Here is a 15238-nt window from a genome sequence, read left to right on the forward strand (position 1 = left end):
GAGATACAGCAGATGCAGGAGGAGGAGCTGGCTGTTGCTGAGACGGCAGGAGCTGCTGCACCATGGCGGTTAGCTGGGCTAGCTGCTGACCTTGCTGGGCCACAATGGAGGTGAGGTCCGCTAGGCTTGGCAAAGGAACATCAGCGGGATCCATGGCCGGATCTTACTGTCACGTACCGGCTGGACTGGTAGTGGATCCTCTGGACCAGAGAGGGAATGGCGCGAGTTGTACCAGAGGACCGGTTCTAAGTGGTTACTGGTTTTCACCAGAGCCCGCCGCAAGGCGGGATGGTGTTGCTGCGGCGGTAACCCCCAGGTCGTATCCTCCAGTAGCAACTCAGCCTCTCAGGCAGCTGATATGGCGTGGTACACAGGGAGCAGGCAGGAGCGTAGTCGGACGTAGCAGAGGTCAGGGCAGGCGGCAAGGGTTCACAGGCGAGTAGGCGGTAGCAACGTGTTCGGCAACAGGCAAGGCAATACACAGAATAGGAACGCTTTCTCAGAGGCACTAGGGCACAAAAATCCAGCAAGAGCAGGAAGGGACAGGTGCCTTTATAGGGAAGGCAGGGGAAGTGGGGAACCAGAGCACTAATTACCGGTGCGCTGGCCCTTTAAACTTACGAAGGCGGCGCACGCGCGCCCTAGAGAGCGGGACCACGCAAGCCGGGAGGCACAGAAGGACGGCGCAAGGAGCGTGGAGCCAGGTGAGTGGAGCTGGGACGCGGCGCGTGAACGGAGGCCAGCCGTCACGGCAGCCGCGTCCCCGACACAAGGAAACCCGGACTCCCGGTCAGTGTGACTGACCGGGAGACGCCGGGATCCCAGGGCAGAAGGCCCCATCACACATAGAAATCATCCCCAGTCTGTGATGTACCCCCCTTATCCCCAGTCCCTGCAGTATGTCCCCATCACACATAGAAATCATCCCCAGTCTGTGATGTCCCCCCCTTATCCCCAGTCCCTGCAGTATGTCCCCATCACACATAGAAATCATCTCCAGTCTGTGATGTCCTCCCCCTTATCCCCAGTCCATGCAGTATGTCCCCATATCACATAAAAATCATCTCCAGTCTGTGATGTCCCCCCCCATCCCCAGTCTATGTAGTATGTCCCCATCACACATAGAAATCATCTCCAGTCTGTGATATCCCCCCCCCTTATCCCCAGTCCGTGCAGTATGTCCCCATCACACATAGAAATCATACCCAGTATGTGATGTCCCTCCTTTATCCCCAGTCCATGCAGTATGTCCCCCATCACACATAGAAATCATCCCCAGTCTGTGATGTCCTCCCCTTATCCTCAGTCCGTGCAGTATGTCCCCCATCACACATAGAAATCATCCCCAATCTGTGATGTCCCTCCCCTTATCCCCAGTCCATGCAGTATGTCCTCATCACACATAGAAATCATCCCCAGTCTGTGATGCCCCCCCCCCTTATCCCCTGTCCGTGCAGTATGTCCCCCATCACACATAGAAATCATCCCCAGTCTGTGATGTCCTCCCCTTATTCCCAGTCCGTGCAGTATGTCCCCATCACACATAGAAATCATCTCCAGTCTGTGATGTCCCCCCCTTATCCCCAGTCCGTGCAGTATGTCCTCATCACACATAGAAATCATCCCCAGTCTGTGATGTCCCCCCTTATCCCCAGTCCCTGCAGTATGTCCCCATCACACATAAAAATCATCTCCAGTCTGTGATGTCCCCCCCCATCCCCAGTCTATGTAGTATGTCCCCATCACACATAGAAATCATCTCCAGTCTGTGATATCCCCCCCCCTTATCCCCAGTCCGTGCAGTATGTCCCCATCACACATAGAAATCATACCCAGTATGTGATGTCCCTCCTTTATCCCCAGTCCATGCAGTATGTCCCCCATCACACATAGAAATCATCCCCAGTCTGTGATGTCCTCCCCTTATCCTCAGTCCGTGCAGTATGTCCCCCATCACACATAGAAATCATCCCCAATCTGTGATGTCCCTCCCCTTATCCCCAGTCCATGCAGTATGTCCTCATCACACATAGAAATCATCCCCAGTCTGTGATGCCCCCCCCCTTATCCCCTGTCCGTGCAGTATGTCCCCCATCACACATAGAAATCATCCCCAGTCTGTGATGTCCTCCCCTTATTCCCAGTCCGTGCAGTATGTCCCCATCACACATAGAAATCATCTCCAGTCTGTGATGTCCCCCCCTTATCCCCAGTCCGTGCAGTATGTCCTCATCACACATAGAAATCATCCCCAGTCTGTGATGTCCCCCCTTATCCCCAGTCCGTGCAGTATGTCCCCATCACACATAGAAATCATCTCCAGTCTGTGATGTCCCCCCTTATCCCCAGTCCGTGCAGTATGTCCCCATCACACATAGAAATCATCCCCAGTCTGTGATGTCCCCCCTTATCCCCAGTCCGTGCAGTATGTTGCCCATCACACATAGAAATCATACCCAGTCTGTGATGTCCCCCCTTATCCCGAGTCCGTGCAGTATGTCTCCATCACACATAGAAATCATCTCCAGTCTGTGATGTCCCCCCTTATCCCCAGTCCATGCAGTATGTCCCCATCACACATAGAAATCATCTCCAGTCTGTGATGTCCCCCCCTTATCCCCAGTCCATGCAGTATGTCCCCCATCACACATAGAAATCATCTCCAGTCTGTGATGTCCCCCCCTTATCCCCAGTCCGTGCAGTATGTCCCCCATCACACATATAAATCATCTCCAGTCTGTGATGTCCCCCCCTTATCCCCAGTCCGTGCAGTATGTCCTCATCACACATAGAAATCATCTCCAGTCTGTGATGTCCCCCCCTTATCCCCAGTCCGTGCAGTATGTCCTCATCACACATAGAAATCATCCCCAGTCTGTGATGTCCCCCCCCCCTTATCCCCAGTCCGTGCAGTATGTCTCCATCACACATAAAAATCATCCCCAGTCTGTGATGTCCTCCCCCTTATCCCCAGTCCGTGCAGTATGTCCCCATCACACATAGAAATCATCCCCAGTCTGTGATGTCCCCCCTTATCGCCAGTCCGTGCAGTATGTCCCCCATCACACATAGAAATCATCCCCAGTCTGTGATGTCCCCCCCCTTATCCCCAGTTCCCGCAGTATGTCCCCCATCACACATAGAAATCATCTCCAGTCTGTGATGTCCCCCCCTTATCCCCAGTCCATGCAGTATGTCCCCATCACACATAGAAATCCTCCCCAGTCTGTGATGTCCCCCCTTATCCCCAGTCCATGCAGTATGTCCCCATCACACATAGAAATCATCTCCAGTCTGTGATGTCCCCCCCTTATCCCCAGTCCATGCAGTATGTCCCCATCACACATAGAAATCATCTCCAGTCTGTGATGTCCCCCCCTTATCTCCAGTCCGTGCAGTATGTCCCCCATCACACATAGAAATCATCCCCAGTCTGTGATGTCCCCCCTTATCTCCAGTCCGTGCAGTATGTCTCCATCACACATAAAAATCATCCCCAGTCTGTGATGTCCCCCCCTTATCTCCAGTCCGTGCAGTATGTCTCCATCACACATAGAAATCATCTCCAGTCTGCGATGTCCTCCCCTTATCCCCAGTCCGTGCAGTATGTCCCCAACACACATAGAAATCATCTCCAGTCTGTGATGTCCCCCCCTTATCCCCAGTCCATGCAGTATGTCCCCATCACACATAGAAATCATCTCCAGTCTGTGATGTCCCCCCCTTATCTCCAGTCCGTGCAGTATGTCCCCATCACACATAGAAATCATCCCCAGTCTGTGATGTCCTCCCCCTTATCCCCAGTCCGTGCAGTATGTCTCCATCACACATAAAAATCATCCCCAGTCTGTGATGTCCCCCCCTTATCTCCAGTCCGTGCAGTATGTCTCCATCACACATAGAAATCATCTCCAGTCTGCGATGTCCTCCCCTTATCCCCAGTCCGTGCAGTATGTCCCCCATCACACATATAAATCATCTTGTCTGTGATGTCCCCCCTTATCCCCAGTCCATGCAGTATGTCCCCCATCACACATAGAAATCATCCCCAATCTGTGATGTCCCCCCCCCTTATCCCCAGTCCATGCAGTATGTCCCCATCACACATAGAAATCATCCCCAGTCTGTGATGTCCCCCCCCTTATCCCCAGTCCGTGCAGTATGTCCCCATCACACATAGAAATCATCTCCAGTCTGTGATGTCCCCCCTTATCCCCAGTCCGTGCAGTATGTCCCCATCACACATAGAAATCATCCCCAGTCTGTGATGTCCCCCCCCCTTATCAACAGTCCATGCAGTATGTCCCCATCACACATAGAAATCATCCCCAGTCTGTGATGTCCCCCCTTATCTCCAGTCCGTGCAGTATGTCCCCATCACACATAGAAATCATCCCCAGTCTGTGATGTCCCCCCTTATCCCCAGTCCGTGCAGTATGTCCCCATCACACATAGAAATCATCCCCAGTCTGTGATGTCCCCCCTTATCCCCAGTCCGTGCAGTATGTCCCCATCACACATAGAAATCATCCCCAGTCTGTGATGTCCCCCCTTATCCCCAGTCCATGCAGTATGTCCCCATCACACATAGAAATCATCCCCAGTCTGTGATGTCCCCCCTTATCCCCAGTCCATGCAGTTTGTCCCCATCACACATAGAAATAATCTCCAGTCTGTGATGTCCCCACCTTATCCCCAGTCCGTGCAGTATGTCCCCATCACACATAGAAATCCTCCCCAGTCTGTGATGTCCCCCCCCTTATCCCCAGTCCATGCAGTATGTCCCCATCACACATAGAAATAATCTCCAGTCTGTGATGTCCCCACCTTATCCCCAGTCCGTGCAGTATGTCCCCATCACACATAGAAATCATCCCCAGTCTGTGATGTCCCCCCCCTTATCCCCAGTCCATGCAGTATGTCCCCATCACACATAGAAATCATCCCCAGTCTGTGATGTCCCCCCCTTATCCCCAGTCCGTGCAGTATGTCCCCATCACACATAGAAATCATCCCCAGTCTGTGATGTCCCCCCCCTTATCCCCAGTCCATGCAGTATGTCCCCATCACACATAGAAATCATCTCCAGTCTGTGATGTCCCCCCCTTATCCCCAGTCCATGCAGTATGTCCCCATCACACATAGAAATCATCTCCAGTCTGTGATGTCCCCCCTTATACCCAGTCCGTGCAGTATGTCCCCATCACACATAGAAATCATCCCCAGTCTGTGATGTCCCCCCTTATCCCCAGTCCGTGCAGTATGTCCTCATCTCACATAGAACTCATCCCCAGTCTGTGATGTCCCCCCTTATCCCCAGTCCGTGCAGTATGTCTCCATCACACATAGAAATCATCCCCAGTCTGTGATGTCCCCCCCTTATCCCCAGTCCGTGCAGTATGTCCCCATCACACATAGAAATCATCCCCAGTCTGTGATGTCCCCCCTTATACCCAGTCCGTGCAGTATGTCCCCATCACACATAGAAATCATCCCCAGTCTGTGATGTCCCCTCTCCCTTATCTCCTGTCCGAGCAATATGTCCCCATCACACATAGAACTCATCCCCAGTCTGTGATGTCCCCCCCTTATCTCCAGTCCATGCAGTATGTCCCAATCACACATAGAAATAATCCCCAGTCTGTGATGCCCCCCTTATCTCCAGTCCATGCAGTATGTCCCCATCACACATAGAAATCATCCCCAGTCTGTGATGTCCCCCCTTATCCCCTGTCCGTGCAGTATGTCCCCATCACACATAGATATCATCCCCAGTCTGTGATGCCCCCCCTTATCCCCTGTCCGTGCAGTATGTCCCCATCACACATAGATATCATCCCCAGTCTGTGATTTCCCCTCCCCTTATCCCCAGTCCGTGCAGTATGTCTCCATCACACATAGAAATCATCCCCAGTCTGTGATGTCCCCTCTCCCTTATCTCCAGTCCGTGCAGTATGTCCCCATCACACATAGAAATCATCCCCACTCCATGCAGTATGTCCCCCCCCCTTATCCCCAGTCCGTGCAGTATGTCCCCATCACACATATATATCATCCCGAGTCTGTGATGTCCCCTCCTTATCCCCAGTCCCTGCAGTATGTCCCCATCACACATCGAAATCATCCCCAGTCTGTGATGTCCCCCCCTTATCCCCAGTCCGTGCAGTATGTCCCCATCACACATAGAAATCATCCCCAGTCTGTGATGTCCCCCCCTTATCCCTAGTCTGTGCAGTATGTCCCCATCACACATAGAAATCATCCCCAGTCTATGATGTCCCCCCCTTATCCCCAGTCCGTGCAGTATGTCCCCCCCTTATCCCCAGTCTGTGCAGTATGTCCCCCCCCCTTATCCCCAGTCCGTGCAGTATGTCCCCATCACACATAGAAATTATCCCCTGTCCATGCAGTATGTCCCCCCCCCTTATCCCCAGTCCGTGCAGTATGTCCCCATCACACATAGAAATCATCCCCAGTCTGTGATGTCCCCCCCCCCTTATCCCCAGTTCGTGCAGTATGTCCCCATCACACATAGAAATTATCCCCAGTCTGTGATGTTCTCCCCTTATCCCCAGTCCGTGCAGTATGTCCTCATCACACATAGAAATCATCCCCAGTCTGTGATGTCCCCCCTTATCCCCAGTCCGTGCAGTATGTCCCCATCACACATAGAAATCATCTCCAGTCTGTGATGTCCCCCCCTTATCCCCAGTCCATGCAGTATGTCCCCCATCACACATAGAAATCATCCCCAGTCTGTGATGCCCCCCCTTATCCCCAGTCCATGCAGTATGTCCCCCATCACACATAGAAATCATCCCGTCTGTGATGTCCCCCCTTATCCCCAGCCCGTGCAGTATGTCCCCCCCCCTTATCCCCAGTCAGTGCAGTATGTCCCCCCCTTATCCCCAGTCAGTGCAGTATGTCCCCCCCTTATCCCCAGTCCGTGCAGTATGTCCCCCCCTTATCCCCAGTCCGTGCAGTATGTCCCCCCCTTATCCCCAGTCCATGCAGTATGTCCCCCCTTATCCCCAGTCAGTGCAGTATGTCCCCCCTTATCCCCAGTCCGTGCAGTATGTCCCCCCCCTTATCCCCAGTCCGTGCAGTATGTCCCCCCCTTATCCCCAGTCCGTGCAGTATGTCCCCCCCTTATCCCCAGTCCGTGCAGTATGTCCCCCCCTTATCCCCAGTCCGTGCAGTATGTTCCCCCCCCATTATCCCCAGTCAGTGCAGTATGTCCCCCCCTAATCCACAGTCAGTGCAGTATGTCCCCCCTTATCCCCAGTCCGTGCAGTATGTCCCCCCCTTATCCCCAGTCCGTGCAGTATGTCCCCCCCTTATCCCCAGTCCGTGCAGTATGTCCCCCCCTTATCCCCAGTCCGTGCAGTATGTTCCCCCCCCATTATCCCCAGTCAGTGCAGTATGTCCCCCCCTTATCCCCAGTCAGTGTAGTATGTCCCCCCTTATCCCCAGTCAGTGCAGTATGTCCCCCCTTATCCCCAGTCCGTGCAGTATGTCCCCCCTTATCCCCAGTCCGTGCAGTATGTCCCCCCCTTATCCCCAGTCCGTGCAGTATGTCCCCCCCCTTATCCCCAGTCCGTGCAGTATGTCCCCCCCTTATCCCCAGTCCGTGCAGTATGTTCCCCCCCATTATCCCCAGTCAGTGCAGTATGTCCCCCCCCTTATCCCCAGTCAGTGCAGTATGTCCCCCCTTATCCCCAGTCCGTGCAGTATGTCCCATTCACACATAGAAATCATTAGGGAGGGGAGATGAGAAGCCGTGTCCCTCCTCTCTCCCCCTGCTCTGTCTTTGCTCCCCCCAGCTCTATCTTCGGAAACCTTCAGAGAGCGGAGGGAAGGAGCGGACGCAAACTTCCACCTCAGTCCGGCAAAGCAGCGGTTGGCGTGACGTAACACGCCGTCCGCACTGATCTGGTGCGACGTTTCTTCAGAAAGTCTCAGCAAGTTCAAACTACCTAGCCAGTCAGCCAGGGAGAAAAAGGGCCGATGATTGGGGGGGGGGGGGGGGGGGTCGCTGATGAATGATCAGGGGTGCTACTGCTGTCTGTCCACTAGCACCCCCCAAATCCCCCCCAGCAGTATTGACCCCCTAATCTGGGGGGGGGGGGGTGTTGCTGGTGGATGATGGGGGTGATACTGCTGTGGGGGTGTTCTGGTGGATGATGAGGGGAGTGTTGTTGGAGGATGATGGGGGTGCTACTGCTGGGGGGGTTCTGGTGGATGATGAGGGGAGTGTTGCTGGTGGATGATGGGGTGCTACTGCTGGGGGGGTTTCTGGTGGATGATGAGGCGGCCCTGGTAGTAGCATCCCAATCATTCAACATCACCCCCCCAGAAGTAGCACCCTCATCATCTACCAGCAACCCCCCTCCCAGCAATAGCACCCCCATCATCCACCAGCAACACCCCCCTCCCCATTCCCCCCCCCTTTGGTAATAGCATGAGCTGACAGATGATGGGGGTGCTACTGCTGGGAGTGGGGTCTCTGGTGGATGATGGGGGTGCTACTGCTGGGGGGGGGGTGTTGCTGGTGGATGATGAGGGTGCTACTGCAGGGGGGTGTTGTTGGATGATTGGGATGCTACTGTCAGGGCAGCCTCATCATCCACCAGAAACCCCCCCAGCAGTAGCACCCCATCATCCACCAGCAACACTCCCCTCATCATCCACCAGAACCCCCCCAGCAGTAGCACCCCCATCATCCACATTGTGAGACAAAATTGAAAAAAAAAACGCTGTTTTGTAACTTTTGGGGGCTTCCGTTTCTACGTAGTACATTTTTCGGTAAAAATTACACCTTATCTTTATTCTGTAGGTTCATACGATTAAAATGATCCCCGACTTATATAGGTTGGATATTGTCGGACTTCTGTAAAAAATCATAACTACATGCAGGAAAATTAATACGTTTAAAATTGTCATCTTCTGACCCCTATAACTTTTTTATTTTTCCGTGTATGGGGCGGTATGTGGGCTCATTTTTTGCGCCGTGATCTGAAGTTTTTAACGGTATCATTTTTGCATTGATAGGACTTATTGATCGCTTTTTATTCATTTTTCAATTATATAAAAAGTGACCAAAAATGCACTATTTTGGACTTTGACATTTTTTTGCGCGCACGCCATTGACCGAGCGGTTTAATTAATGATATATTTTTATAATTCGGACATTTCCGCACGCGGCGATATCACATATGTTTATTTTTATTTACACTGTTTTTTTTTTTTATTGGAAAAGGGGGGGTGATTCAAACTTTTAAGAGGGGAGGAGTTAAATGATCTTTATTCACTTTTTTTTTTTTGCAGTGTTATAGGTCCCATAGGGACCTATAACACTGCACACACTGATCTCCTATGCTGATCACTGGTTTCTCATAAGAAACCAGTGATCAACGATTCTGCCGCATGACTGCTCATGCCTGGATCTCAGGCACTGAGCAGTCATTCGGCGATCGGACAGCGAGGAGGCAGATAGGGGCCCTCCCGCTGTCCTGTCAGCTGTTCGGGATGCCGCGATTAGCCGCGGCTATCCCGAACAGCCCGACTGAGCTAGCCGGCAACTTTCACTTTTAGCCGCGCGGCTAAAGGGTTAATAGTGCGCGGCGCCGCGATCGGCGCTGCGCGCTATTAGAGGCGGGTCCCGGCTTCACTAGGACGCCGGGCCCGCCGTGATATGAGGCGGGGTTACTGTGTAACCCCGCGTTATATCAGGAGAGCAGGACCAAGGACGTACCGGTACATCCTTGGTCCTTAAGGGGTTAAGTCTTTTGAAATTATTTCTCCTAAATCCCTTTCCTCAGATACTGAGGTCAGGACTGTGTCACATGTTCTAGATTCTGCCCAAGGGTTTTTACGCCCCAGGTCCATTATCTTGCACTTATCCACATTAGATGTCAGTGTCCAGAGTTCTGACCATTCTTCTAAATCCTTTTCCATTTGGGGGATCCCGCCAGAAACATATCTTTATTTCATCGGCAAAAAGACCAAAACCATCAAGACCTTATCTTCGGTACAAAACCAACCCTGCAATGTTCTTTCTTCTCAGTGTTGGACAAGACCAGCCTGTCTCCAAAAAGAGGGAACTGCAGAACAATTTGTGAACCTGTTATGATGCCAAGAACCCTTTCAGTGGAAATTCCTTTTCCTGTATCACCCGGCCAGCGTAGAAGCTTCCGACATCCTGGCCCGTTTTGGAAGCTTAGAATGTGAGGACAGTGTGGATTCCACCCCAGCTATGGCTGCCAATCATATCTGTATTGAGTATGGACAGAGCTTCTCTCATGAGGTTCCTTATGTCAAGCACCAGAAGTTACACAGTCCTGGAGTTAAACTCGACCTCAGGTCGCACAGTCTGGTCAGTGGATCTGTGACCCAGGAGCCAAAGAGAACAGGCCGAGAGTTTGTATGTGGAGACTATGGAAAAACCTTTATGGGGAAATCTAATCTCATAGTCCATCAGAGAACGCACACAGGAGAGAAACCTCACGGATGCATCTTCTGTGGGAAACACTTTGGCAGAAGTTCTGTGCTTAGAAAACGCGAGCGGATCCACACGGGAGAGAAGCCGTACACACGTGTCTACTGTGGAAAACAGTTCAGTCAGAACTCAGGGCTGAAGAACCATGAGAGAATCCACACTGGGGAGAAGCCTTACGCCTGTATAGAGTGCGGGAGGAGGTTCAGTCAGAGTGTCGATCTGATTGTTCACTATAGGACCCACACCGGCGAGAAACCATTTACATGGATTGAGTGTGGAAACAGCTTTATCCGCAGCTCAGACCTCGCCATACACCAAAGGACTCACTCTGGGATTAAACCATTCACCTGCACTGAATGTGGGAAGAGCTTTAGACAGAGGTCCCACATTAGAAGACACGGCAGACCCACACCGGTGAGCGGCCATTTACCTGTGATGTCTGCAGGAAAAGCTTCATCCTGAGGTCAGAGCTGAAGAAACATCACCGGGTGCATACAGGAGAGAAGCCTTACAAGTGTTAGGCTAGGTTTCCACTTGTTTTTTTTTTTTGACAAAAACGCCAATAAAAACGCCCATTCTGCCGCATGGCGTTTTTTTTGTGAAAAAACACTGCGGCCAGATGTTAGCTGCAAGTCAATAGTAAACTGCAAAATGCCAAATCCACTTGGCATTTTTCAGTTTGGCGTTTTTTTTTATCCTTTTGGCGTTTTTGGGCTCCTTGGCAGTTTTTAAAAAACGACCTCTTGTCAAGACTTTGGCGTTTTTTCGGGAAAATCTTGGCGTTTTTCTTCCATAGAAGTCTATGGGAGTGAAAAAACGCCAAGAAAAATGCCATGTGGGTTTTAAATTTGGCGTTTTTTCAGGCGGTTTTTATTCTCTTTTGGACTTTAGCGATCCAAAAAAGTGTTGGAGATACCTTTTTTATTAAAATTTTGTAGGGTACCATTAAAAAATAATAAAAAAAGATACAGTAGTGATGGAAAAAATTGTATTTAACCAAATATATCTTTTTTATAACAAAATTTTTATAAATTTTTAAACAGGGATCAATTTATGTGCGCGGGTAGGGCACTAAAAATGTAGCTGACAATAATAAAAATGTAGTGTGTGTGTGTGTGTTTCACTTTTTTTAAACATTTTTTAGGTAGTACTACTACTCCCAGCATGGAACACACTGTTCCATGATAGGAGTAGTAGTTACGTGTACTAATTGACAGATCGCCGGGGTCCCTTGTGATCCTGTATAATGTATAGATGCGGCGGCTCTTCTATGGTCCCCTGCACTCACGTATATATACACATATTCATATTTCCCACAGAGAGCTGTGATTGGTCAGATGGTTCCAGCCAATCACAACTCTGTGGGAAATAGGAATATGTGTATATATACGGCAGTGCAGGGGACCATAGAATAGCAGCCGCCCGTATCTATACATTATACAGGAGGATCACAGTGGGTGTCAGGAGGAGGGACACTCACTGCGATATGTCTATTAATGCAGGTACTACAGCTCCCAGCAGAGTGTGCTCCATGTTGGGAGTATTAGTACCTGCAGTAAGGGACAGATTACAGCAGATGTCACTCCTCCTGACACCCACTGTGATCCTCCTGTATAATGTATAGATACGGGCGGCTGCTCTTCTATGGTCCCCTGCACTCACGTATAAATACACATATTCATATTTCCCACAGAGAGCTGTGATTGGTCAGATGGTTCCAGCCAATCACAACTCTGTGGGAAATAGGAATATGTGTATATATACGGCAGTGCAGGGGACCATAGAATAGCAGCCGCCCGTATCTATACATTATACAGGAGGATCACAGTGGGTGTCAGGAGGAGGGACACTCACTGCGATATGTCTATTAATGCAGGTACTACAGCTCCCAGCAGAGTGTGCTCCATGTTGGGAGTATTAGTACCTGCAGTAAGGGACAGATCCCAGGGATGTCACTCCTCCTGACACCCGCTGCGATCAAAGTGACTGTCGGGATCAGCTGTTCTCAAGGCTACAGAGCCGGGAGATCAGCTGATCCTGAGCAGTAGATAGATAGATAGATATACATCTATACATACTGCCCAGCAAGAACTTACAGTGAGCCTGCAATGTGTATACAGTATACACATTGCTGGCTCACTTAACCCCTTGTTGAGCTGTGCGCTATGCACCAGCCCAGCAAGGGAAGAGTTAACTTACACTGCAGGACAGTGTAGGTTAACCCTTTGGGCGGTATACACTATATACAGCTATCTATAGATAGCTGTATATAGTGTATACAGAAGATGGAGAAGTCCCCTCGGGTCAGCGTAGCTCCGCCCCCTAGAGATGACGTCATTAGGGGGGCGGAGCTACAGACACGATCCAGGCTGGCAAGGGTATAAGGCTCTGTTAACATTGTCCGTTTTGGATAATGGGAACAGACCCTTCTGCCAGTGTCTACCCAGACAGGGAGACTCCAGCTGTTGCTAAACTACAACTCCCAGCATGCCCAGACAGCCAAAGGAGGATTACGACGGATTCGATGGATTACGACGGATGAACAGGATTTTTTTTATATTTTAATAAAATGGTTAACGAGGGCTGTGGGGGAGTATTTTTTAAAATAAATTTTTTTTTCCAATGTGTTGTGTTTTCTTTTTTATTGAATATTCAGGCTTAGTTATGGAGGCTGTCTAATAGACGGAATCCATGACTAAGCCAGGGCTTAGCGTTAGCCCCAAAAACAGCTAGCGCTAACCCCCAATTATTACCCCGGTACCCACCGCCACAGGGGTGCCGGGAAGAGCCGGTACCAACAGGCCCGGAGTGTCAAAAGTGGTGCTCCTGGGCCTAGGCGGTAACAGGCTGGTGTTATTTAGGCTGGGGAGGGCCAGTAACAATGGTCCTCGCCCACCCTGGTAACGCCAGGCTGTTGCTGCTTGGTTGGTATCTGGCTGATACTGAAAATAGGGGGAACCCTATGCGTTTTTTTTTATTTATGAAAAAAACCCGCATAGGGTTCCCTGTATATTCAGCCTTTGGCTGTCTGGGCATGCTGGGAGTTGTAGTTTAGCAACAGCTGGAGTCTCCCTGTCTGGGTAGACACTGGCAGAAGGGTCGGTTCCCATTATCCAAAACGGACAATGTGAACAGAGCTTCAGACTAGCCTGAATATGTATTTAGCTCCGCCCCTAATGAAGTCATCACTAGGGGGCGGAGCTACACGGATCGGCAGTGACAGAAACGAGGGAGGTAAGTGGACCTCCTGTTCTGTATACACTATATACAGCTATCTATAGATAGTTGTATATTCTGTATACCGCCCAAAGGGGCTATAGGAGCAGGGAGTCCGGTCAGTCTGGTACACTATGCCCCCTGTATACTATACGGCCGGGGGAGGTGACTAGTGATGCTGTACATCCCTCCTCATCTCCTTACACTCTGTGGACCGGGCGCTCAGCATCCAACCCACTGAGTGGTACCTGAAGACAGTGAGAAAACTGCAACAGGGGACAAATTTGGCTGTTTCCAAACACCAGGGAAACGCCAGAAAAAACGCCAGAAAAACTGCCAAAACTCAGGAAAAACCTGTGGCAGTTTTTCTGGCGTTTTTTTTAGGTGTACAAAAAAAACCAAGTGGAAACCTAGCCTTAAAAGTGTGGGAAATCCTTCCAGCACTGCTCTAACATGAGCAGACACCAGAAGATACAAGCGGAGACCGACGGTCTCTAGACACTAATCTCCATTCTCTCAATATTCCTGATCTTGTGCACTAAGCAGACTGGGAAATCCAGCGCATGTCTACACCATTACTGTAACCAGAAGCTTCTTATTCCGTGGCTGAAGATCTTCCCTTAAAGGAGTAGTCCAGTGCCGACCGCAGGGACCCCCCCCCCCCCCCCCCCCCGCGATCTACAGTACGGGGCCCCAGCTTTCCGGCCAGATAGTGCGTGTTGACCATCGCACAAAGCGGCAGCCGACACGCCCCCTCAATACAACTCTATGGCAGAGCCGGAGATTGCAGATCGCAGGGGTCCCAGCGGTCGGACCCCCCGCGATCTGAAACTTATCCCCTGTCCTTAGGATAGGGGGATACGTTTTTCAGCACTGGACTACTCCTTTAAAGTAAACCTTTTTATATAATGTAGATAATATGTAATATAGATAATATGTATCTTTGGAACATACATTGGTTAAAAAACCCTGTCCCTGCAGCTACTGCCTGTGTCTCTATCAGAATTGCAAATACAGGAAGTGTGGGCGGGACAAAATACAGGTAGTGTGGGCGGGACAAAATACAGGTAGTGTGGGCGGGACAAAATACAGGTAGTGTGGGCGGGACAAAATACAATAAGGGCAGGGCAAGCTGGGCTCTGTGCAGGCTCCTGGTTTGTCAGTCATCCTGATGTGTGACTCGGAAGTGTGTCACAGAGCCTCAGTATACAGAGCCCCGCCTGTCCTTGGTGCGCAGAGCCCCGCTTGTCCTCGGTGCGCAGAGCCCCGCCTGTCCTCGGTGCGCAGAGCCCCGCTTGTCCTCGGTGCGCAGAGCCCCGCTTGTCCTACCCTCACTTCCTGTATTTGGTCTCCTCACCGAGACACTCTGGTATTAGCTGCAGAGACAAAAATATACACTTTTTTTTTAACCAATGTATATATAATAACTACATTAAAAAGTTTTTGCTCACTTTAAATTGCCACATAAGAAACATTACATACATGTTATATCCATTTTGTATTGCACCCCATTTACTTACTTTT

The 15238-nt window shown here is 50.7% G+C and overlaps 1 protein-coding gene across 1 annotated transcript; it reads left to right on the plus strand.

Moving 5' to 3' along the window:
• Positions 1-10255: 10255 nt before the first annotated feature.
• LOC130358757 (gastrula zinc finger protein XlCGF49.1-like) lies at positions 10256-10960 on the plus strand. Its single transcript, XM_056562506.1, has one exon. The coding sequence runs from the start codon at positions 10256-10258 to the stop codon at positions 10958-10960; it is 705 nt and encodes a 234-aa protein (XP_056418481.1).
• Positions 10961-15238: the final 4278 nt, after the last annotated feature.

This window comes from Hyla sarda, chromosome 2 (assembly GCF_029499605.1).
Source record: "Hyla sarda isolate aHylSar1 chromosome 2, aHylSar1.hap1, whole genome shotgun sequence".
NCBI classification, from domain to species: Eukaryota; Metazoa; Chordata; class Amphibia; order Anura; family Hylidae; genus Hyla; species Hyla sarda.